Source organism: Aplidium turbinatum, chromosome 6 (assembly GCF_918807975.1).
Source record: "Aplidium turbinatum chromosome 6, kaAplTurb1.1, whole genome shotgun sequence".
Taxonomy (NCBI): Eukaryota; Metazoa; Chordata; class Ascidiacea; order Aplousobranchia; family Polyclinidae; genus Aplidium; species Aplidium turbinatum.
The window spans coordinates 9,328,204-9,354,777 of NC_137477.1; the positions used below are offsets into that span (position 1 = coordinate 9,328,204).

The 26,574-nt window shown below is 38.5% G+C and overlaps 3 protein-coding genes across 3 annotated transcripts; 1 reads left to right on the forward strand and 2 right to left on the reverse strand.

Moving 5' to 3' along the window:
- Positions 1–3,759: 3,759 nt before the first annotated feature.
- Positions 3,760–4,359, reverse strand: LOC145772383 (uncharacterized). The gene has a single exon (XM_082584262.1). The coding sequence runs from the start codon at positions 4,357–4,359 to the stop codon at positions 3,760–3,762; it is 600 nt and encodes a 199-aa protein (XP_082440388.1).
- A 690-nt stretch (positions 4,360–5,049) lies between these two features.
- LOC145772384 (zinc finger MYM-type protein 1-like) lies at positions 5,050–5,619 on the reverse strand. The gene has a single exon (XM_082584263.1). The coding sequence runs from the start codon at positions 5,617–5,619 to the stop codon at positions 5,050–5,052; it is 570 nt and encodes a 189-aa protein (XP_082440389.1).
- An 11,748-nt stretch (positions 5,620–17,367) lies between these two features.
- Positions 17,368–19,892, forward strand: LOC145771900 (uncharacterized). The gene is made up of 3 exons (XM_082583656.1): positions 17,368–17,496; positions 17,750–17,848; positions 18,161–19,892. Exon 3 carries the CDS (start codon positions 18,235–18,237, stop codon positions 19,231–19,233), a length of 999 nt encoding a protein of 332 aa, XP_082439782.1. The 5' UTR covers positions 17,368–17,496; positions 17,750–17,848; positions 18,161–18,234; the 3' UTR covers positions 19,234–19,892.
- The last annotated feature ends 6,682 nt before the right edge of the window (positions 19,893–26,574 follow it).

Sequence of the window (26,574 nt, forward strand, 5' to 3'; positions counted from 1 at the left end):
GGCATGGCTTATAACTAGGTTTTTTTCTTCTATAAAATCTTAAAAGTCGTTTGCTCTTTTCTAAAATGATGAATGTAAATTTTTCTCTACATTAAAAAAGTTTACGGCCCTAAACTTTCTTCGACCCTATTTTTAAGAGCAATTACTAAACATAGGAGCCCACTGGTAGATTCCTGGGGTGGAGGCCGAGATGGTGCTCACACTGGTAGTCCCTATAAAAAGTTGTTCCCATACTTGATTCAAGTGTTGAGTATGAGAAGATAAGGTTCTCATTGTAGGCTACTAAGTCTTCGGCAGTCGGCACTAAGGAGAGTAGGGTGGCCAGTTTATTTTTCTCGGCCTCCTTTCTTTCAGAAATTATGCTCACCCAATTTATTAACCCTAGGTAGAGGTGAGCAGTGTTTTCAACAACAGCTGAAGCAGGGAGTCGAACCAGGATTGCATAATTGGAAAGCCAACGTCTTATTATCCGTTGCGCCATCCCATCCCACCACATCAATGTCATCTTTAGGTAGTCTACCTCTAGTCTATTACCTATATGCTTCCATAAATTTAAATTTTGTGGAAGCTCACTCAAGCGTTGTCACATTGAGTCCAGCATATGCGTTAACACTGACATGCTATTGGTTGTCTGTCTCTTTTTTTTGTCCACGTCAGGTTTTATGCTGCTCTCACGCTCAGTAGAGCTGTGAGCTATAACTCGCTTTAGTCGACAGCCAAAAAAATGAATTACCGGTACCGGTAGTTACTGGACCCAAGTTGCCAACTACAAGCTCTTTGTAATCTCTTCTGGACCAACAAGTTCTGGCGTTTTAATTGATCAGGTCTCCAAAGTTAACACGTTGTAGTCCTGAATGAAATGGCTCCGACCATGTACGCTGCGCGATTGACAACAACATAGGCTACTCACTGGCCTAAATGATAGGCTACTAGTTTTAGGCCTACTATATTCAAGCAGGTGACGCGGGGCAATAGAAATTTTTCAATCCAAACCGGAAGTAGCTATTCGTCATTATTACTGATTACTGGTTATTTTGCTGAATGTTTTACGTTGGCACTTGGCCAGCAAAGGTTAAAAAAACATTTCGCTAGCCTACGCTACTTTGCACTACCGTAGCCTACTGCAGTTTTTTCCGTGAGCCTACAAGCTACGATACAGCTTATGCTACAAAATGGGTAAAATGATCCTTTTCCGTTTTCAGGCTTTTCATCACAACTAGCTGGACAGTGGACATCCACAATTTGAAGTCGGAGAGGAAAGTAATCACTCAGCCTTGTTGTTGAAAATAGCCTACAAACATGCAAAAATGGAATTGTTTAAGTCAGGGTTACCAGTCCCGGATTAAGGGTCTGCTGGCCTGTAGGCACATTTTATAAGTGGCCCGAAAATCAGAGTTGCTAACTAAAAAATTAGAATTATCCGTGTTGCCAAATCATTGTCACAAAGATCGTTGTTGCAACTATATACAGGGTACCGTGCAAAAACTTGGTCATGTGCCTAACTAAATAACAACTTTGCGCGTTTTTGCGATTGAAAACTAGTGTTTGGAGGTCAATCTTACGGAATAGATCGCTTTCAATACACAAACGTGCCAGTGTACCAAGACGTTGTTGACACATTCTTGATCGTTTAACGTCTTTAATTCGTTTCAGTTGTGATAACGAGCGTTCCCCCGAGCAATTTGTGGCCATTAGAGACAAGTACATTCCAAGTGCTACTTCAATATTCGAAAATGCATTATAAACATCAGTAGGCTATAGGCTAGTGTGCAGCATTTTAAACATCTTCTGGGCACTTCCTGTTGCTGTTGTTTCATCGCGTCTTTGCTCTTTATAGTCTTTATACCAGCACATAAACTGACGAAATTCTGATGGAAAGTTGGAAGACAGGCAGGGGCGCCGGAACGATTTTTGACTGGGGGGGCAAGATTACGAAAAAGGGGCACTTTTGTTTACTAAAAGGCCTTTTTTTTTCAAGTTTTAAGATAAAATATAGCGATAATGATAATCCGGTATACAAAGAAGGGCACTATGCTATGTTATAATGATGTAACCTACTGTCAAGCCTTCAAGCAGCCTGCTTGTATGAACCGCCGGTGCTACCTCCTCAATCGGCCAAGTTTGGCCGCCGGTCTCTTCTAGCCAATTATTTAATTTCGCAATAGAATGATCGTGGATTCACTGTCGAAAATATGTAGTATCAATGAGTGACGCAAAATTAGGTCAGCGCGTCATAATCGCCACTGTTGCATTGTGCGGGAATATTTGTTATTGATGGAATATATCCATCTGCGATCACCAGCGCTGTAAGTCTTGTTTGTAATTCCCAACGTTTATTTCAACAAAGTGTTAATCCGAAGTGCTAATTTACATCGGTTGGCAATATTGTCGTTTTTATATCGATTCGATGTTGTCGGGCATTGAACCGTTGTTAAAAAGGAGAACTAAGTTAGTTGACATCAATGGGGAAAACATTATTTGATCATATTTTGCAAAAACTATGCTTCTTTTAGTAACTTAATGTACATCATTGAAATAGCTAAAACCTCAATTGCTAAGGAAACAGGGATCAGATGTCAGTAGATGTAACAGAAAAAATATTTCGCACTTGCTAGTGCGTCGTCAGTTCTGATAAAGGGCAGTTAAAGCCTACAAGTAATGTTTTAATCATTGAAATACTTATTTTATTACCTTGCCATCATCGTCAACACAGTCATGACGAACGTTGTTTTTCGTTGCTAAAAAGAATTCTAGGGGAGTGACGAACTTCTATAAAATCAGCCACATTGGAGACACTCGTGCGAGTGTTGTTTGAATAGTACTGGATTACAATCCCGATAAAGTAGTTATTGCGTGGTGCAACGATTCTATTGTAGGACGTCGCCCAGGCCCAGACTTCAACAAAGCTAAGTGATTATTTTAGCATTGTTGCAAGTTTAATTATATTTACTTGTGCTATCGTTATTTTTATTTTGGCCTCCAAGCACGCAGATTTGGCCGCCGAGAAGGAGCTCCCGGTAGGCCACGATGGCTGCCGAAAAAAAAACGAGTTTTAAGGCCTGTATTGTGTTGCAAAATTTTGTGCCGTAAATATTATTTTGAGGCAAAAATGAAAGATTATAATTAGGCTAAAAGCGAATAGCAGAAATTGTTATATTGCAAAATGTGCAGTAGCTTCCATGACTTTAAAAGGGCACCATTGCCCCCCCCCTGCCCCCCCGCTTCCGGCGCCCCTGAAGACAGGTCCTTTGAATTCACCGCACCAACCAGACTTGCAACAGCAACATCGATGTCTTTAACAGATATGGAGTCGTACTCAGCAAAACCCCAAACCTCTGCAGCATCATGGAATATGCATCGATACGTTTCTGTAGACTGTAGTGCACTCTTCAGTTGGTCGATGATCACATACAACCAGGGCCGGATTAAGACGAAACTGGGCCTGATGCTGCATCGCAAAAACAGGCCTATTTTTTCTAGGCATTGGTACATATGCATTCGACACTCTGACTCCACCGTACACGCGTAATCAGACCGACCAAAGAGCCTTTATTGCTTTCGACGCAGTCAGCCAAATTTTAATGAACATGAACAATAATAACGACGTGTTATCGTAAAAACTCGAGAGTAACATCAGGCTATGTAACACCAACACAATTCAATACCAATATTGCCTGAAAAGCGGAGTTAATGAAGAAAAGGCTAATCCAGATCAACTTAACGTTGGCATATTGTCAATGCTGCGCTAGTGCTGCTTACTTATACTACTGTTTTTCGAGCCTTAGCAAGCGCGAAATCTTCGATCATGTCAGTGCAGTCAAGGCTGCTCAGTACCTCATGTTCAATGCTCATAAGCGCCAGCATGTTTAGCCTTTCCTCCCTCATCGAGGACCGCAGCTCTCCTTTGACTATTCCCAGTTTTGAGAAGCTCCGCTCGCCGGAGGCATTAGACACCATCAAGCACAGATAGATGCGCAAAGCAATCTCGACGTTTGGAAATGTTTGAGAAAGGTTCAACGACGACAAAAGCTTGTACATGGTAAGCTCTGCTGACTCGTTCACACTCACCGATTTCTGGGTGCGCATAAATGCAGCAAACTGTATGAGCTCAGCCACCAGCGTGTCTTCCAAGTCATCTGGATACGAGGAAACGAGATTTTGAGCTTTATTCTCGATCTGCTTTATGCTCAATGACGTTAGCTCCGAAAGAAATCCGAATGTTGTAGATATATCCTCATACGCCTTCATTCGCTTTTCCAGTTCAGCTAACAGTCTGTCGATCATGACCAGATATATATGGGTTTTGAATGTTTCCCTAGGGGTGAGGTTTTCTTCGTTTGCAGCTCCTTCATCAGGCATTCGCTTTCGCTTACGGCCTCGACGCCTTGTATTCGCCGTGAGGAACCTTTTCGATCGCCATCTGCTCATACACGTCAAATCTGTCCCGTGCAAATTGAATCGTGTCGACCAGTGATGCCAATAAACTAGTTGCCGTATTCAGACTGACTGTAGGGTCTTGGAGGCTAATGCTCGTACTGTTGAGACGGCATAGGATGTCGTTCCAGGCAGTCGCCATAACTGCTGTCTCAAGTTCGTCCATCCTGCGCGAAAATCCGTCGGCCTGGTTTCTCGTATCGGCCTTCTGCTCCTTATCTGCCGCAAGCTCATCCAGGACTTCTTGAATGCTCTTCCACCCTTCTACTAGCGCTTTGACAGCATCTGCACGTTCACACCATCGGGTTCCAGACAAACCTTTGAGCGTTAATGTGCAGCGATTCTTCAGTTTCTGCCAGCGATATGTCGATTCAGACAGGAAAACGTATAGTCCATTGACAAAATGAAAAAACCTGGTACAGCCAGCGCAGCTATTAACAGCCTGGTCTCCTACCAGGTTTAAACTGTGGTTGCAGCATGGAATAAAAGCAGCATATTTACATTCTCGCTTCACAATTGCCTGGACACCGTTGTACCGTCCTGACATGTTTGACGCATTGTCATACGACTGGCCTCTGCAGTTAGTAACATCCAAGCCATTTTCCTTCAGAAAGTTCAGAAGTATGCTATAGCCATGTGCGTAGCGGTGTGTCTCATCATAGGCAAGAATGTCAGGAACCGTTCAACTGGACCCAACGGCAGAACATATCGAATAACAATCGTTAGCTGGTCGAGGTGTGATACGTCAGGTGTAGAGTCAATCGAGACAGAGAAATACTTCGCCTTCTTGGCTTCTTTCAGGATGGTGTCCTGCACCTTTTGTCCCATGAGCTGCACCAGCTCCTCGCAAATTGTGGATGACAAATAAGAAATGTGACCTTTCCCGCGGTTCGCATATTTTCTAATATGGCTAGCCAGCAGAGTATCGTACTCCGCCAACAACTCAATGATGCCAAGGTAGTTACCATTATGAGGGGAACCTATGATCTCATCCGCGCCCCTTATAGCAAGGCCACGCTTAGCTAGGAATATCAGAACGTCGATGAGCCGCTTTACAATCTGGCGCCAGTAACACCGCTCTTCCTCGACCTGTTTAGCGGCTAGGTAGTCAACACGACCGGCCTCCCTCTGTCGGCTCGCAAAAGACAACATAGCCTTGCGATGACCATCGCTGCTTTCATGCATTTTTATTCTGGATTCGCCTGACCTCCAATTGTCGAAACCGCCGGATACGAACTTGGTTGCTGGAACAGCATTACCACCGAACAACTTGCATGCAAAGCAAAACACCTTCCCGGTCTCAACTTTTGAAAAGGTACCATTATAAAATCCCCTTTCAACTTGGTTTGGTAATTACAGAAGAAAAAAGAGCAACAGCTGTGTTGGGAATCAAACCCACGTCAATGTAACTACTAATTACTACCACCGCCCTAACCCAATGCGCCAAGCCAGCCGATGGGGAGCGAATGACTAAACTGAGCTAGAATATACGTTTTCCTTTGTTGCTCAGCGGGAATTTTTTTATGGTACCTTTTCAAAAGTTGCTTCCCGGTCGAAGGCGAGTAGCACAACCTTGTCTATAGGATTTTTCACCATTGAGCGGATGCGTACGCACGAAGAAGGTCTTAGTGCATCGACGTTGGAATGATTCACCTAGGTATTGTCTGGCGCTCTCTTCAAACATCGATTCAGTGTGTTGGCAGTGTTTTGAACCTTTCTTGGCCCAATATTCTCGAGTGTCAGCGTTGATTTTACCCCACTGTCCTAAATCATTGGTGACATCCTCCAGCGTTTGCGCCAGTGCTTCGCCAGTGATAGCGTCTCCTTTCACCTCTGCTCTCTCCGCTGAACTTTCCCGCTCTTTATCTTATCTTTCCTCATCAGGTTCATCTTGCTTGGCCTGGTCTTCAAGAGCGCTCGAATTCGCAATCGCATCCGACGCAGGCAATTGAGACGAAGCTGCTCGCATTCCAAAGTATGAACTCAGTTTTGGAATTTTCGCCAGAAGCTTTTCTTGTTCTGCTGCTTCTTTCCTTTTCTTTTTCGCTTTATCCCATCCACTGAGTTGAGACGCCATAGCAAGCGTGCACAAAACGCAGCTAAATTTGTAAATTGTGGAACCGTAAAATTTATCGCATTAACTTGAAATCTTCCGTTACAATAAACACAACGCCGTATATTTAGCCTACGTCACAGTGCAAAAAAAAACATTAGCAATTGTCTTAGAATTAAGGCAGTCGCTAGCGTCCAAGTGAACCCCAATGCTTTCCATCATTTTTTGTTATAAACTGACACTGGTTTACATCATTTTTTGTTGTGAACCGGCAGTTGTTTGCACGGTGTTAGCTTGTGAACCGGCAATGAAACAACATTGAACTCAACAATAATGATTGCTAACTCTTTTCCCAACCATAATGAGTAGGCTACTAATCTTACTGCCTTAACCTAATCTATTCCTAAGGCTTAGCCTAACTCAGTGGTTCTCAACCGCCGGTCCGCGAAGTACCGTATCTTACTTTCTGCCAAGCTAATTTTAATCTGGAATCATAAACATTGCAAAGTTGATACTTCCTGTAAAACTCATTTTACGCTTGGCCGATTCACAGCAGTATGGCTAAAACTGGCATAGCCTATCTCTCCTTCGTTGATACAGCAGAACTGTTTAATAATAAAGGTTAACCTTCCGATGACCTAGATTTTGTGCCGTTTATGATTGTTTCGTCATAAACTGCGTCTAGCTTTCAAAAAGTTTTGTAATACAAGGTCATTCTTCACTTTTCAGATGCTGCAATAGCTTGTCCTGTTAAACTACAGAAAGATTAATATGGAATCAACGAACCAACAAGTGTATTTTAACAAGAAGGAAAAAACTAAGACTTCTGAAACAAATAATTCTCAAAATGGAAATGAACCAAGTATCAGTAGGTGCAAATGTAAACTACGAAAAGGGCATATGCAGATAAGTTGAGTGTCACAGAGGGAAGTAAGAAACGAAAAGGGGAATTTGTCAGGCAATACAATAAAAATACTTGGAGCTTGGTTTTACAATAGTTCCGGGTAGTGAACAATCGTCACGGCCCTAATGTTTGGTGTGCTCCCAAATTCTGCCAAATGACGTTATGAAACCTTCTAAAGTTGTTCGTCACTTTCATTCAAAGCACAACAATCTTGAAGGCAAGCCACTTGAATATTTTGGACGAATATTCTCTGATACGAACGATTAAAAAAAGCAAATGAAAAGATGACGACTACCGAAAAATCCTTTCTTCATGAATCCTATCTAGTTTCTCTACGAATAGTTAAAACCAAAAAAAGCATACACGATTGGGGAAGAGTTAATAAAGCCGTGCATCTTATCTGCGGCTGAAGTAATGAAGGGCCCTGAAACAGCTCGAAAAGTGTTATAATTTTTCATCTTAAATAAGTAGTCTATGCCAAAATCTTGCTTTATCTTACGTGCCTAGGCGTAACACTGTGCCTAGGCGTGCGAAAGTCGGACTACAAATTTCATAATAAGAATTATTTGTGGGTTAATTAAGCAAAGGAAAACTGTTCAGCGTCCGGAAAATTCACGTCTGTTTTCGTCTGGGCCTATTTCAGGAATGGGCCTAATGCTGCAGCATCAATAGCATCCACCTTAATCCTGCACTGCATACAACGTGTTGATTTTAAGTTTTTGCTGGCCCGACATTCCTTCCACTGTCCACATCATCTGTAGCAGCTCCATCACTGACATGCTTCTGCCGCTTTGGTGCTCGCCGACTTTCAGATTTATGAAGCATAGATTATTTGAAGCATAAAACGTCCGATAAGAAACGGTTCACAAATCACACTCAAAGCTTCAATTGCACTATAAAACTAGTCTATGGAAAATTACAAATATAATCGTTAGGATCTGCTATACAGTAAATACACACGAGACTCAATCTTGCACTACCTACGTCCAAATACTCAATCTGATCTGATATCATGCTGAATCTGGCTAAAAGTTATTTTTAATTTTTTAACACAACACAACACCACGTTTGTTTCGCTGCGTCACCCAACGGAAATGCAAATTTTTAAAAACATCAAAAAGAAAGTGGCAACATGTTTCAATTCGTCTTATTTTAACAATTTTTGCAACCTTTAATTCATCTGGAAAAACAGAGCTATTAAAATAAATACTTATTAGTTTAGAAAATAATTATTTTGAAAACATGACTAAATTTCTACCGTACTGATTTTAAAGTGGCCTGGATTTTTGACTGGCCTGTAGACACGTGCCTACTTTGCCTAATGGTTAATCCGGCACTGAGGGTTACTCAACCAATCTTAACAAAGGTCCAGTTTGACAAGTTTAATATTTTAACGGTTCGGTGAATAAGTTATTTCCCACGCAACAAGGAAAGTTAAACTATCTGTACCAAACCACTTTTTTTAGCTAAAATGTAACTCGAATTGGATTTCTGAGAAAGTGTTGGGTAGTCTGGGAGTTGAAGCCCCCCAGCAACTAAAATAATCACAGTAAAAATTGCTTCCTCCCAGTAGAAATTTGTTGAAGCCCTGAAAAGTGGCAATGAGGTTATTCTTCCAAAAGATCAAGGTCCACCATCAACACCCAGAAGGTCTGGATTCGGACCGCGGTCCGCCAGTTGAGTAACCCCGGTTTAGGTAGTCTACCTTTATCGCATATCTAACAATGATTTTAAGAATTTCAAGTAGCCTACAATCTTAATCAACAGCAATAAGCCAACCAAAAGCTATCATCATAGGGCTATACAAAACTAATACTTCTCTAGTAATAGAGTGCAATCTTGTACGTTTTTATTGCCTCTTCAACGTTCGCTATTCGCATACAATTGCTTTTTACTTCAGCAAACCTTCATCTAATGTAGATTTTGCCAACAGTTAAACACCTGGATTTAGAAGTAGCTCACAGGCTTCTGAAATACTAAACAAACAAAAGGTGCGCTGAGGCGTTATGAAAGAAAGCTCTTCAAAGCCACTTGGAATTATTAAGGAGAGAATTGACGATGACAAGAGCTTTGATTGCGAAATTGTTTATTTGAAAAGATTTGAAACACTTTCTTTTCCAACATGAGATAAACTTATGCTGACACCGTGACTAGAGTGTGGATGTGCTATCCGTCTTCACAACTGTAGTTTTAAAACCAGGAAAGCTTGCGTAGTTTTAGAACCAGGAAAGCTTGCAGGTCATTGGTAGCCTATCAGGGCTGTTTTAAATAGTTCCTTTTGCAAATACCTCCTGTGAGACCTTTCGAAAAGTAACGAAAAAGATTTAAAAAGAAAGCAAAACTCCATCAGATAAGGTTTGCATCGAAACAAAAATTTCAACATGCTTTTAAAAAAATTGAATTTTATTGTAGCCTATTGAACTTTTGTAAGCCTGAACAAAAAAATTGGAATATAATAATTTTAAAACAACGTGACTCAATGCCATCGACTTCATGCGTTTTTGAGATTTTTGTACGCTTCGTTTACGTACAACTTTGTTTATGTAAAATGTTTTAATTTTGTGTTTTATATGTTGTTTTATGGTTTAAGTTGTATTTCAAATTTGAAGATTTGTAAACAAATGGAATAGGCACTGCAGAATGAGTTGTAGCTACAGATTTATAAACTTTGATGCTATCTTCCTTGTTGCAATGATTTTCAAAATAAGTGGTAAGTATACATGAAATTAAAAAAGAAATTGTCTTCGGTATAAGGAAGTTTTTTTGAATTAGCTTCAGCCTACATTAACCTACACCACACAAACCATAAGTTAGTCTATTTAAAGATAAGTCGTTTAAGAGTTTATATTTATCCAGTAATTAATAATCGTAACCTTCTTGTAGCTTTCATGTGAGGAGAGAAGGAGCATCGTTTTACACTCGTGGGCTCATATGTTGCATTTTGTGACCTCCAATAGTTGTTATTGGTCAGACGATGAAAGTACTGTAACTAATCAAATAAAAGACATTTGAAAATGTCATGCGTAGGCTGTGTTGATTTTCAGATTTAGGTCATAGATCTACATTCTAAAGTAATTAACTTATTAAATTTCGTTTCCCTCCAACACAAAATCTCAAAATGCACCAGAATGATTAAATCGAAAGTGTTTTGATGTTTTCTCGTGGAAAACGAAGAAACGTTTGCAAAATAGAGAAAAGACACTTAATGTTACATGTAAAACTACAAGCCGAAAAACGCTGCACGAACTAAATATGCGTGGCCAGCGTGGGCCTCTAGAGTAGACGGTGGACCCCAGCCAGGGATTTTGGAAGCAGTAAATACGGCCTTGCATGATGAAGTTTTTTTTTGTCGTATCCAAGGTTACACCTGGTGGTTGAAGATTTAGATTAAGTGGACGGGAAGGCAAGGAAGCCAATCGTCGTGTCCACCTTCAGGCTTGCCTTTAAGTGTCTTGCTAAAGACACACCCGCATTATCTTGAGCGGTGTCGAACCGGCGCCCTTTCGATTGTCGTTCCAGGGCTCTCACCACTCGGCTATGCATATTGATTATCGAGCTTTTGCAGCAGCTTCTTTTTTTCTTAAACAGTCAAAAACATTTAAACAGACTAAAATGAGTAGGCCCCTAAATAGCCGTAGCCTCCCCGACCGGTGATAAGAGGGGCGGTTTACACGGCCCTGTACAGACACACTAAAAAATGTTTGTATCCTAGAGACCTAGACCATTTTAATTGCTCACTTATATGTTCAAAATAGTCATTATAAAGTATTGTATTTCCTGTGGTCTCATAAAATTGTATCTATAAGTAGCCTATATCTCAAAAACATTGACCATGTCGCCTCTACAAAATAGTTCAAGTTTATTGTTTTTATTAAACTGATGTTTTGCTTGTAAAATGAATCAGTATTTTATGTTGCTTGCAGTTACAGTTGCTCATCTTGACAAGGACCAATGCGGAGATGTGATTATCGACAGCAATCAAGGTAACATCGGATTTGACAATATCCATCAAGCATGAAAATCCAGTCTTATTTACTTTGCAACGTCTGCAGACGTTGAATCAATGTGAAAAAGTGGTGATGTGCTGACTGGGGATATACCAGACTAAAGCAGTGTAAAAGTCTTTTCACCATTTCTCGCTCGGATTTAATATTTGAAACTTATTTACATTTTTAATGTAGTTGCGACGTTGATGTAATAGTTTTGGGCTGCCCATAGTAACTTTGCTGTCAAACTCTCTGGTCAACATAAATTTATTTTTAAAGAGATCCAGTAAGCTAATTTTTTAAGTCCATTGAGTTTATTAATTTTCTAAGTTGGCTTTATATTTCATAACTCGGTAAATAAAGACCAACTTCAAAATATTTTTCGGTATTTAACTTTTCAGACAACTTGTTCTTTGTGGACGAGTTTATTATTTTCTTCTGTTTGTTTTACTTGCACAACTTGGGTTTGAAATTTGTTCAAGTTCAAGCAGTTTCATGCAAACGCTATCACCCTGCTCACAGCCAAACAAACTTTTTACCTGTCACCAGCTAAAGCCGATAATAACCATATTTTCTGTGTTCCTCAACATTTTTCGAAAGAATTGTAACCTAAGCTACTTTCGTGCCCAGAAAATACTTTTAATGTGATTCATGTACGAATCTGATTATTTAAAGTATATTTTCATAGGCAACCATTAATATCATTATAGAGGGTTGGATATAAAAAATATTCTATAAAATTTCTATTATTGTTGCTTTTTATTTTACATTTTCCTTAAAAACCTTATTCAGTAACGGGCTGTTATTTTGGGACAAATAAGTTATTGTTTGTTTATGCAACAAAGAAGGTTTGTTGCTTAAAATAACTCATTGGAGCCTCGATACAAAAATAAATAATTCGATAGTACCATTGATTCATTTATACAGGTAATTATTATGTGTTTGACAGAAGTAACTTACAGCAAAGTCATTTAATGAAAAGAATTGGATATCTGTAATTTCTGGTCCTTTGTCAGCAGCTTCTTCGTTGAGTAGTGTAGGTTTTAATAACCGCTTTGAAAAGCATCTTAATTACTTAATCACAAACTACTCAAGCATTTCGCATCACGTAGGCTTGTACATATGCATTAGAAAAAAGCTAAACAGTTTATAAAAGCCTGTATGCCTATAGTAAATGCCTGTGACTAACGTGTGCACTCAATTTCTTCAACTTGACCACTTTGAAAGTTACTAAATTGAAATCTTGAAATCTAATTGCTTACATTAAGCAATTTTAAAATCGTTTCGAATAAAAAATGTTCAAGTTTTAAAGCTCCAGTTGAGAGTTGGGAAACTATCTGAAAAGCATTGTTTGACAATATGTAGTTTTTTGCGCTTCTCACTAGTGAAAAACTTATGTAGATGGAACAGTAGCTTAGTTATTGCAGTCATAGCAAAGAAACTGATTCTATTGTTATCAGCTTGGTTTTACTGTCAGGCCAAAACGGTCAAATAAAAATCAACTTTAATTTTGTTGTCGTTTTGCCCTATCAACTGAATTTAACCTTATGACGATAGAAAAGGTTTCTTTAGAAATAAGGCAGGCTAAAGTAGTACAAAAATAAAACAACTAAAACTCGATACGAATTCAAATCAACAACAGAATAAAACAAAAGTTATAAAGAAAAAAAAGTAATGCTAAAATGATACGGCATATATTGTAAAATTATAATGAAACGTTTAGTTGAAGGACTAATTTAACCAAGCCAAGCCAGAGCGCAGAAAGTACTTTTTCTTGTCAATTAACGCAGATTAATCGCTGAATTATACTAATACAATTGTAATAGAGGTGATTTTCTTGAACCAAAGACAAATAAAACCTAACAACCACATGGCATTTAATATAATGTAGTAACATGAAAATGAAGTAAAAATTGCAAACGTTTTCGGCTTAATTTAGCGTCATGTGATTTTGCCTCTCCTCTCCCTTGCCATTTCATTCTTCTTCGTTTCTTTTTTCTATTTTGTGTATGTAGATCAGTTTTGTATTTTCAATTTATGTAGAACATCAGTCAGTTGGTTACTTGAAAAGGGCTAACATGAGTATGGCCGAAAACGTTTGCAATTTTTAATTTATTTTCATGTCATTATATTATGTTAAATGCCGTGTGGTTGTTGGATTTTATTTGTCTATGAATTGTATAAAAACAGCGACCATTAATACCATCGCTAAGCACATTGGTGCAGTTGTAATGCAGTCCATGAGATCTCTAATCGCACAATAGCCTACATATCACACAGTGTTACAAACGGAAGTCACTCTCTGACGCTTTGATTTATTTTGCAGGCGACTGCGACCGTACATGCAAAAGTGATTGATTAGATGATAATATGAGTTCCATTCAAAATCGATGAAAAAATAAACCTTTTTGTTTCAGGCATTATTGAATCACCAAATTATCCTATTCGTTATCCTGCTGACATCACTTGCACGTGGATTATTGCCTCCTCGCGCCCCAGTGACGTAATCGACTTAAGCTTTGTTGACGTACAGCTGGAAGAAGCTGCATCTTGCGTGTGAGTTAATTCAGTGTTAAAATAGCAGCAAAGTCAATGCTACTTCAGATTACCATTTTATGGAGAAAACTTTTAATTAATCTTCATAATTAGTATAAGTATGGATTTGTTGGGCAAAACTGTTGTTTGAACTTTTATTTGCATCAACAGCGCTCAGACAAGACTTTTATTTGCATCAACAGCCACTGACGCAGAATAAAATAGTCCAGACCTTCGGGAACAGGCCTGCGTTCGGCACCGGTTAAGATGACGTAATCGATTAGTATAGCATCTTAGTTTCTTGCTTAATCGCGATGAGAGTGCACAGTGCCACTGCCAGTATGTTGAATTTGTGGAACGATAAAAAACGTAGACACAAAAAATGGTTTCTTATCAGCCTGTCCACTTGATACTAACATCAGCTGGTATTTTATAAATCTTCAACTAGCATGTCAAAGTGCGGATACAAAAACACAACCGAACTCTTGTAATCTGAATCCGCTTTTTCATTTTGTGTTGCAGATTCGACTTCATTGAAATTCAATTTCTAGCGAACAGATCTGTCGCGCGCATTTGCAGTGACGTCACTGTCCCGCTGACGTCATTCAACTCAACTGTGCGTATTCTATTTTCGAGTGATCGCTCCAATCAAAGACCCGGGTTTCGAATTGCTTACACAGGTGAGCGGAAGTTTTTGCGAAAAATGATGCTTTAGAAGTTTAGAGTTAGTCTACTGTTAAAAAAAATAGGCCTTCTGTTTGTTGTATGCAAAAAATGACGCTACATTTTGAAGAGATTTTCTACCAAAATTTGTAAATAGCTTTAATGAAAATTAGGCGTCAGAGCCAATCATGCGTTCTTCGTTCAAAAGAGGAACTGTACAATTGAAACTGCAGCGTCGGCCACACCACTTAAGTTTATTTTTTTTCCCAATGATTTGTGTTTTTGTTTGTCAATAATTGCCAACTATGTAGGCTGTAGAATCAAGTGGAAAGTGCCAATTAACTTTGACTTGATTGCAGGGGCGCGGGAAGTAGGGGTGCTCAAGGGGCTGCAGCCCCCCCTAGAGCAAATTCAGCCCCCCCTGGAATTTTCTATAATTGCTTCAGCCCCCCCTAGAAAACTCTGACAATTCAATAAGGTAGGCCTACATAACATATTTTCAGACATTTTTTTGAACAATAATTGCTACGATGAATCGAGTTCCTATTAGGCTACGTGTGGTCGCTCTCATCCTTCGCAATAAAGAGTCGTCAATCACAGAGGGAGCTACACCTCGCAGTAGCCGTAGCTTACTAGCCACCCTCCCTACTAACACGGCGGTCCATAGTTTATTGGACATCATTTTGCAATATTTACATTTCATGCGTACTTCTGAACATTACAATAATATATACATGATATTGCTTTGTCATGTGTCTGACTGACATGACAGAAGATAGTGCAATGAGAGGAGACGCACATGCAAGCATATTCGACTTGGTAGAACAAGCACGCACGATGTGGCTTTATTTTGCGATTACCTGCAGCGGTGAAGTTTTTCAGCCTGCAGAAGCCGTCGCAAGACAGCTCCAAAACAAGAAGATCTTTGCTTCTTCAGCTTTGAAATCAATCACCATTCTCCGCGAACGGATCAAAAATCTCAGAAAAGATGAATCCGTTTCCAAGCTTATGGAAGCAGCGAACGTATTTGCATCTGTCAATGACCTAAAGACGTCAAAGGATATCCGAGTGAGCAAAACTCCAGCAAAACTTCGAAACACAGAGGAATCGGATGCTATGTCTTCTGCGGGAGAAGGAACGTGGAAACGACAATACATCGAAGCCCTTGATTTGGTTCAAGTTGAGATTGCTCGAAGATTCGACCAAGCGGATCTGCACACAGCATCCAACAGAGAGAAGGCCCTTCTGAGCTGTGCAAACGGTGAGGAAAGATCTAATACTGAGATTAGCTTACCCGATGCCATCAGAAAAAATCATTGAAATCCCTGTGTTTCTTGAAAAAAAAAATACCAGCACTGTAGTCCTAACAAACATGGACAATAAAGTCCCTCTCAAACATCAGGAGTTGTATGTAAACAAGAAACGGATGCAAACACCATATAGAAAAAGAATGCACAGCCAACAGAGAAAATGGCCCTTCTGAGCTGTGCAAACGGTGAGGAAAGATCTGATGCTGAGATCAGCTTACCCGATGCCATCAGAAAAAATCGCCTAAAAACGGAACTTACCGTACTTTGCTCAGCGATGTTGTAAGTGGAAAAACCGCAAACACCGTTCAAAAGGTTGCTGAGATACTATCGCAACTAAACCTTCAAACTCTAAATCTTTTCAAAGAAACGCGAAAATTCGTGGAGCTCTGCCTATGCTTCTCGGTTTCAGCTGCATCATCACAACGTTCTTTTTCTCATCTAAAACGCTTAAAAATGTGGTTGAAAAGCTCAATGACACAAAAAGGACTCACGGTAGGCTACTCATGTTGCGTTGATGCATGTCCACCAAAACATTTTGGACACTGTCGATGTCAAAGATCTCCTGACACAGTTCATAGAGAAAACACCTGAACTGAGCGAAAATCAATCTTCGGAAGCGTGTGAGAGCTCATTTCCACAAACTGTCGTTTTCATATCACTTTCTAATTTGTTCGTTTACATTTTAATTTCCTGAACAGCCTTTTTGTTGTTTGCCGTTCTTCATTTGGTACAATTTACAATGTGTGTGTTTTGGCGTCGTTTTTTAAACAGGAGGCGCCTGGATGCCCACTAACAGTTTTAAATGTTCTCTCACATAAAGGGGGGTCTGGGGGGCGAAGCCCCCCAGAAGCTGACAACACTATGGCAGCCTCAGCCCCCCCTAGAGAAAAATAGTTCCCGCGCCACTGCTTGATTGATTGTGGGAACCTTAATCTTTCAACCGAAAAAGCCTCTTTTGAAAAATCAATAAGCTTGAATATTAAAACAAATGCAATAGATATGAAATATGTGTTATTCTAATCTAAATTTAGCTGAAATGTTTTTCTTTAGTCCGTCATCAACCGCCACATTCAAGTGCCAAAAACTTTGAACCAAGCACGAAAATCTCACCCACGCAGCAAATTGCTTCCAGTGCAACTTCAGCAGAAGTTACAAGTACAAGTAAAGGTACCAAACCGAACTTTGAAGTTATTAATGGCAATATGTCAGCAAACATTTATACAAATCGAATACTAGATAATAGTTTCGTGTTTTTGGCAGTCATTTTTTTCTATAGGCCTAATATGGTAAGCTACAGTAGATGATTCGAAAAGCAACATATAAGCTACTTATGAAAGAAATTTCCAGATAATACAAATTTTAATGTGCAGAAAAAGTCCAGGAAACTACTGTTGACCAATTCACAACAAGAAAATCAAAATCAACAACTTCAAATTCTGAAATATTTTGGACTTCTCGGAATAACCACAAACGCCCATCTGAGTCGGACACTGTCTTTAGGAAAGTGACAAAGCAAGTTAATCTTTGCTCAGGAAAGCAGAAAGCAACATTCTTTGATAACCGTTTTCATCAAACAAAAAGAAAATCTAGACTTTTCTGTTTAGAAACATCGTAAGTAGCTTGATATGCTTCCCAATAGCCTAAAATGCTGAATTGTAACTTTTATGTTTCTTGACGAAAAAAAGATTTGTACTTCTAACCAACTGAACAACAGTTATGAAGCTATGCTGTCTATTTAGCAAGGCATTCTTGGCACAGTAGGCTTTGGCCTATTGTCCTTGTTACAGCTAGCAATGATTTCAATAAAGTTGCATTAAATTGAATTAAAACTGAATCGTTTTCATGAACGACTTTGACTTTGCAGATCGGATCTTCAAGCTTGGCAAGTTCTTCTTATTGTAGTAGCTGGAGCCAGTTGTGCGTGTTTTGCTGTGTTTTCTACTTATTTGTTTATTCAAACAAGGTAACGAATTATTGGATGCTGAGTTACAAACAGACATTACAGATTTTCAAACAAATATAGCTTAAAACATTCTCGAAGCTTTAACTTTTTGTTTGACATAATTAGGTTAGCCTACTAGTACTTAGTTGTGGTTGCTGATTAGCCTTTCAAAAACTTATCAGATTTACAGTTAACGTAAAAATTCAAATCGTTATTAAATTCAATTAACCCAAAATTGAAAATTATTTTATATGAAGACTGTTACGTAGACAGGCGTATTTTCAACACAAGCGATTAGATACACCAAACCTCATAAGCAGCTTCTTTTTGCAGGAAGTCTTCTAACAAGCACTTCCATTTCAATCTTCGTGAGTTACGCTACCTTTAAAGACGATTTGGAAAGCGCGATGAAAGTTGCATCACTTGCCAACGGTGATTACGCCACAACGACGCCTAAAGGAACCGTTCTAACAGTATCTCTGCCGTCATCAACCCCATTGCTGAATGCCACAAATTTAGGAACTGAAACCGCTGAAGCAAAAAGTACTGGGTGGGAAGCTCTCATCGATCCTCAAAAACTTTTTCCAAACCTAAATCCAATATTGGCAACTATCGTCTATCTCTCAATCGTTGTACTTATTTTTGCACTTTTACTTTTGCTTATTTGGCTCATGGTTGCATTGTGCCAAGATAGCAAAGCGCAAAAAAAGAAGAAAAGGAATTGCAAGTGCAAGAAAGTACAACAAGCAAATCACCACAATAGTTGCGAACAGCTTTCGCTTAATTCATTTGACAGCAGTAACTGCTTGTCCACCATCTCTCAATCGTCAGTAGGAAATGCGTCCGATTGCTATTCGATGGGATCAGCAAAGTGCGTGAATTCTGGAGTCTGCCCATCTTCTCAATGTGTGCGGCCCCTTTCTTCAACCAAATCTTGCAAAAGTTGCCTCGGAGCTAAACGGTTGAGTTTGAAAATGAAAGAACAAAAAAAAGACATTAAATCCAAAGAAAAATCTACTTTGCGCCGTCATAACAGTTTGCACCACCCAAATTGTAGCAGCAGCATGCAGAGTTGTCCTTCGCATTGTAGTTGTGGTTGTTTGAATTGCAATCACAATCACACCACAAACAAAGCACATGTAAGACTTCACTTATTACCACGAGCGAAATTGGACGGTGGCAATATACTGAAATTTCTACAGCAGCATAAAGAATACTTCCAAGCTGACTCCAATGTGCAACGCGGCGAGAACCTTCCAAAACGCCTTTCTCGAACGTCATCCGATCACAGCTCTTTATCGTCAAACGCTACCTCACCTGATACAGTAATTACAACCAGCGACCATTCCACAGTGTTCATCAATACAGAGGACCTACCACTTCCACCGCCACCACTAAATGTATAGTCGAAGTCCTGAAGTGTATAAATAAGCTATAGCCTGTTAGTTGAATTTTTTTTATGGAAGGAGCCTGCGGTGATCTGCTACCGAATAGGCCTACTGAAAGCGCTTGTGATTTAAAAGTACTTAATGATGTGAAAGCCTGTGTTATTGATTTTAAATAAATAGAATCGTATTTACCCATTTTACTGACATTATATATTTTGCGGCTTATGACTGTTTGCGGTTTTTGGCAAGTGACAGTGGCAGTGACTGGCAGTGACTCTTTCATTGAACAAGTTTGACCACCCCTGGTCAAAACTAAATCCTGCAATTAATGTAAATCGCATAGGATAATGTCTTTTGTGCTTTATTTTTTTATTAAACGTATTTTACACCCGCTGAACTTTGTTTATTTAATATTTTAAACGAATGAATTTCGGCTACATTGTAATGCTTTTTTTTTACTGTGTAGTAGGTCCAGTTGTAGACAATGCAAAAGTAACTATAGTAAATAACCGTAAACAATTATTTGAAATAAATGTGTCTTCTTTTTGGTGATGAATGATGATAAACATATGCTAGGCCTGTCCCTAATTTATTGATCAATCCGAAGAAGACCTGGCACGGTGGTATTGCCATGGATCAGTTGATCATCCTTTGACAAAGTTGACTGAATCATTGACTCAGTAGGCTATAGGCTGCTTTTCAAATTTGCAAAGTTACAAATAAAAAATATTAAACAATTACTGATTACAAAATCGGAATTATAAAAATTCCAACAGAGTTAACAGCAACAGACTTAAAGTTTGTTAGATATTATATCTTACAGTGCCTTGAAAGCTAAGATTGAAGAACACAATTTTGGTAAAGAGGGGATTTTTTTGAATCCTGCGTTGTATGAAGTTTGAAGACGTTACTGAAATTATTCTATGAAGTATAATAAACGAAGTGTGGAAGAAAACAGGCCTAGAAGTTTCTAAGTTATAAATATATTTTTTAGGGAAAATTTAATTCAACAATACGAAATTTGTAAAAAATGCAACTTGAAGTTTGTAAAAAATGCAAAAATATACTTCCAGTTATCAACAATTCAACATAGGCTATGTCTACTTATAAGAGAAAAATATCAGCAACCTCTCAAGAACATTGCACAATGCATTAGCACAATGCATTAGCATTAGCGCTCAATGCATTAGCGCTCCACAAAAAAGGAAACTTTTATGACTTCAAAACTCTTTTTCATTTCTTGAAAGAAAAGGAATTATTAACTGCAGCAAAGGGTCAAATGTTTCGACCTTAAGGGTTTTTTCAAAGCAGTAAAATGACAAAGAAAAGTGGTTTGGATGTTTTAATTCTTCAGATGGTTGTTGTCGAGAGTAATTGAAGAGTAAAAATGAGAGCAGTTTTAATTTTGAAATTCAAACGTTAGTGAAACGTAATTTTCTCGCCAATTACAAGATTGGATTTTTAGAAAAATTGTTTTGAGAAATAATTGAAATATGTTAAATCAAAAGATGAAGTAAAGGCAAGAAATTTTCACTATAGTCTAGAACAGGGTTTGCCAAACTGGGGGTCGCGACCCCCAAAGGGGTCGCGTAACGAACTTCAGGGGTCGCAGAGAGTATACCAATTTGCACAAGGTATTGCATATTAACACTTCTGTGAGAGATGCTGTGACAGTTATTAACTTTATGAAGGGTCGCGCAGTCAATAGGCTATTTTTGAAAATTTATGAGGTGAAATGGAATCGGAGTTAAAAACTCTTTTACTGCATCGTGAAGTGAGGTCGCTTTCAAAAGTCAAAGCTTTAAAATAGCTAGCCAATTAACGTTGAAAACTGAAATCGTGATTTTTCCTACAGAATAAAATTCAGTCGTGGTCCACTATTTTCGCAATAAAATCTAGCTTTTGAAATTATGTCAAATGTCAGATTTGCTTGAAAAACTAAACGAATTTAATTTTGAAAACATCAATATTTTGCATGGAAATCTAAAATTGATGCGTTTATCAAAAAATTGAACATCTTGAAATAAAAATTTCAAAATGATTTATCTGAAATGTACTTACTTCGCCTACCGTTCCAGCCTAAACAACATTGAAAACGCCTTGAGACCTGCATTAACAAACACTGTGCCACGGCTGGACTTGCTTTGTGGAAGAAAGCAGTCACACCCATCACATTGAATAAATGCGTTTGCTTTTTTGTTTTGTTTTCAGTAGGCTGCCCATAGGCTTCGTTGTTATGGTCATAAACAAATAAAAACAAACTGAACTGAGGACGGTAAATTGTTTTTGGTTTCCATTAAATTTAATTCTAAGCTTTTCAAAAAATATCACAAATGTTTATTTCGCACTGTTCGTCGTTTTAATCGTAAGGGGCCGCGAAACATTTTAGGAGATTAAAAGGGGTCGCGAGCAAAAAAGTTTGGGAAGCCCTGGACTCTAGAACAAAATTAAAAAAAACTACGGTACGGTAGCCTACTCATAAGAAGCAGGATTTTCTCAATGCAGCTTACATACAAAGACCATATGTTGCCTCTACATAGGCCTACTGGCGAGTTGAATCCTCAGTAGACCTACTTCCTCTTCATGACTAAGCTATAGCCTACAGCAGGAACTATAGGCTAGTTTTAATAGTTTCTTTTAAAACCCGTTTGCTAAATTCAGGGAAACCAAGAGTTCCTGCCTGAATAGCTCATATGTCTTCACTTTTGTCTGTTAGCTATTATGAGTCTATTTTGTGTTGTTCATATAAATAATCATATCGAATGAGTTTGCAAATAGACCAGATTAGAAAGCTGAAAGTTGCCAGCAGGTTTTATTTCATATATGTGTAATAAAAATGTTATGGTTTGCTTATTGTCTCTTTACAATTGTTCAGGTCTTTTAGCGGGTCATTTTTAATTTTAGGACGTCATCACATTATTAGGTTACTCGACTTAAATCTATCTTTACTGCGTTGTGCAGAAATATCGTTTTTAAAGTCTTCGGTAATGAGTAATGACAAGACCTTGAATCGATCTCAGACCTACCAGCATTATTTAGAGCTGAAGGCTATAACCAGACCAGTCACCACAGTCTCCAGACCACTGGTAGGGTAGGCCAGGGTGGTCCAAGACTGCGAACATGAAGGGCCACATTAGGGTCTGAGAAAAACTTCACGGGCCGCATAGTGAGTAATGATAACGCGTTGCTGAAAGTAGAAACGTTGTTAAATAAAAACTTAACTAGGTTGCGATTTTGAACTTCTTTTCTATAGATTTCGACCTGTCTTAGCTACATTCTTACTGTTCGCAGGCTATGAACATTAACAAATCTTGTCGCTGACAAAATACAGTTGCAATGAAAGGACTGAGTTTGCTGTTCTGATCGACCTCATGTTTTGCTGCACGCCTAACTCACTTTTTAATCTCTGCTTGCGACTCAAAAAGTGATTTTCAGCTAGTTAAAAAGATACGATACGGTACATACAGTAGCGTAGCCAGGAATTTTGAAAGGGGGGGGTTTTGACCACCCAGCGGCGGGGGTCTGGGGGGCCTCCCCCAGAAAATTTTGAAAAATTACTTTGAATTTGGTGCATTCTGAGAGCATTTTCAACAAAAATGTGGGTACGAATATTCCTGTAAAATGGTGCTGTCCGGTAGCATAGCAAAAGGATAAAATCATGTTTTCTTCGGCATTTTTCGGAAATAAAGCTTAGTCTCTGTATTTTCTTGTTGCTAATTCCTGGCTGAGATGTTTGGTATTGGCAAAACTCGCTCTTTTAATGCAATTTTGTTTAAAATTAGGCAATTTTTTTTTAGACTGAAAGCATCATTCTCAATATCGTGACGTCATACGCGTGCCAAAGGGGGGGTTGTAACCCCCAAAACCCCCCCCTTGGCTACGCCACTGGGTACATAACACGTCAACAAATTAGCAAACCAAAACAATTTATTGTGTTTTGCATTTGCATATAGTGTCGATCTCTGGTTTAAATTCAGTGATCGACAGGCGTAAGCAGGCATCCAGGGTTTCATCAGCCATTCTGTTCCTTGTGTCGCTTTTTAATCGCTTCATAACGGAGAAAGTGCCTTCATAACGGAGAAAGTGCTAGCAACAAAAGCAAAATATCAACGCACGTTTGTGTCGTCACAAACCGACATTGTTCCCTCATAGTTACCTATTGACCTGATCATGCGCGACTTATTTAGGGTTGTGGCGAATGTAATGTATTTATAAAACGTAGGTGTATTTTTAAACCTTGGATTTAGCACTGATAATTCCGGTATGCACAAAGTGTTCGCGGGCCGCACAAAAGCTTCTCGCAGGACTCATGCGGCCCGCGTGCCAGGGTTTGGACCACCCTGGTAGGCTATAGAGCTTTGCGTGTATCAACAATAATTATAATTGTGGTTCATTGAGGCCAGTGCTTCCCAACCACTGGGTCGCGAAGCTATTTCAGATGGGCTGCAAATCTTTTCTAAATGGTAGCCTACAGTTTTCTATTAGATCGAGAAATTATTGCATTATCATTAGGCTACGAAACAATTATTATGTAACAATGTAAGAAATATGTAGCCTAACTATTAAAACTATATATCTGATCCAATATGCATGCTCAAGCTTCGCATTAATAATAAATTGCATGTGGACACATTGTTTTTTTCTCATTAATTAGCTTTTCCTTGGTTTGGTTCTATCTTATTGTGGGTCGTACGAAAAAATTGCAATAAAAATGGGTCGCGAACTTAAAAAGGTTGGGAAGCATTGATTTAAGCTATTGTCGCTCTGCAGCTGCTAAGGCCTTTTAGCGACAAGGCTCATTTATGAATTTGTGTCATATTTACGATGTCATCACATTATTTTTGCCTTTGGTAGGCCTACAATTGAAAGAAAAATCATAAATTATATAAATCAACAACTTGGTCAATTTCGATGACAGGATTTACATAAGAATTTCGAAGGTTTGATAGATATAAAAAAATACCAGGACTGAGCTTCCAAGAAGGTCTCCAAGTTCAAAATGAAGTTTCCTAAATTTGCAAAAATTAACGATAACTTTTTAATATTCTGTTTCTATTTGCTGCTTTTGGTGCAACTTCGACGTATTTATATAGCCTATAGTTTTGTGTTTTGTTTGTTTTGTTTTTCATATCTTTATCCTGCATTGCGGGAAAGCGGACTTGAGCGCTATGCATCGGTGTACGCCTTCCGACGTACACCTGAGCTGCAGCCGACGGCAATGTCTGTTTGCGGTTGTCTACTCTATTTCTTAGTTAAATCTATTTAGTAGTAGGCCTATTTGTTTTATTTGATGCAAATAAATAATGGTAGTCGGATCACTCGGCGTGCGACAACTCAACAAGTACATTTCAGCTACTACCCATCAGAAAATGAAATTTTCATCCAGCTGCAGACTTGCTTGGTCAACGCTTGCTAAATTAAATTTGCTGACTTGTTACATGCCAAGCATATGCTTTCTCAGTTTTTACTTGCTTAGGTTCATCATTTAACAACTTCAGCCACTTGATAAAATGTTGCTAGTTCACTTGTCACTTGCTCAACTGCAATGTGCTGAGTTTGCAACTGCCGAGTTGTAGGAGACTCATAAATAATACTAATAAAAAATAGAAAGTCAGAACAAAAAATAATTTAATTGGTAGCAGGATACCAGTGCGGTGCCGATTACTCAAGCATGACTTTGCAATGTAAAATATTTTGCAAAATGTGAATTGCAGCAATTCAATTGCTATTTGCTAATTGCCATTGCTAGTTGCTACTTGCAGGCCCGGTGCACAGAGACGCAGGCCCGGTCACAGAGATTGACAGAGTGAAGTTTCCGATTGTTGAAGTCTTGTTGCCAGGGAGTTATTCCATCCATTCGATGCCGATGAATGGAGAGTCTCAGAGCAGTCCTTAGCTCAAGCGCACACCCTAGAGGCAAACTACGGTAGCTCCACTTGATCTTGAAGCTTCTTCGTTCCAGAAGTCATGCGCTAACCAACTAAATTTGGAATGGAAATACGGAAAGATACTTTAGTTGAGCGATATTACAAAATCTTAAAAATTTTGAACTTGAACACCCACTCCATTTTTCCACACGCTTTTCAGAATCAGCAGCAAATTGTTTGCTCTTCAGGTCCAGATGTTAAAATTGGACTTATTGAAAATTAAGGTAGCTGGCAATACACCAATGAAAGAAAAATTAAAAAGATAATGTGATTGACATGGTCATGTCAGTAGGCCTACCAAAATCAACAAAATTAGTGAAGAACTCGCAAGGAAAACATAACTGATAGATTATTCAGATCTTTCCAGCCACTCGAATGGGTAAATTTTAAAAACAAAGCAAAAAAGAAAATATTTTTTGCCTCCTTAATTTCAACCACGATAGTTAATATTTATTTTGCAGATCAATCATGACCAAAATTGGATCAATTACAATTGTAATTGAATGTGATTAATTACACATTTTTTATGTAATTATAATCAAGACTTTTTGTTGTTGTGTAAATGTGATTTAAAAAAAATTGGTCCAATTTACAATTCCATTCGGTAAGTTATACAAATGCACGCATGATATCAGTAGCCTACTTTTATTGAGTCGATAGTTAGGGTTCAAAAGGGACTTCTACATTGCAACTTAATCTTTATCAAATATAATTCTACTTGTCTTTATAATAAAAATCAAACCATAAAAAATCATCGATAAACATAAACATTGAAAGGTTTAATTTTTGTAATTGAAACATGTGTGTACATTCGGATGTAGCTTAATTGTAGCTAGTCATCACTTGAAAATTTCAGAACAATGAATTGTAATGTAATTAAAAATTTTGTTGGTGTAATTGAACTGAAAATCATGCAATTGATTCAACACTGATCATGACTTACAGGATTCATTATTCCAGCCCAGGCTTGATGCTCCAATCAACCGAAAAAACATTTTTTTGAACATTCCAAGATGAAATTCAGAAGAACCCCTTCAAAGTATAAGATAAAGTGTGGAATACGATGGCATTGCATGTTGCAACTTGGTATTTCAATGTTAATTTTCTGAAATATGACCAAGACGGCAATGCAGAGATTTATGCTGATGGACTGTTCTCTCACAGATGTGTTTCAATTAATTATCCAATCAGAGTCAATACCAATACTCATAGCGCTATTCTTATTGATCACATATATACGAGTGATGCTACCAATGATCACATATTTGGAGGTCTCATACATGATATCTCTGATCACTTATCAATATTTGCCACACCAAAATTTGTGTGCATTAAACCTCAATTGTACAATTCTTCATATCATGACAAAAAATTCTTCTAACTAGACCATTTTCTGACGCTTGTCTTCATTTACTAGTAATTGTATTTTTTG

What these genes read in the sequence shown, in the direction of transcription:
- LOC145771900 (XM_082583656.1), top strand. Translation starts at nt 18,235, where the DNA reads ATGAAAGTTGCATCACTTGCCAACGGTGATTACGCCACAACGACGCCT.
- LOC145772383 (XM_082584262.1), bottom strand. Translation starts at nt 4,359, where the DNA reads ATGCCTGATGAAGGAGCTGCAAACGAAGAAAACCTCACCCCTAGGGAA.
- LOC145772384 (XM_082584263.1), bottom strand. Translation starts at nt 5,619, where the DNA reads ATGCATGAAAGCAGCGATGGTCATCGCAAGGCTATGTTGTCTTTTGCG.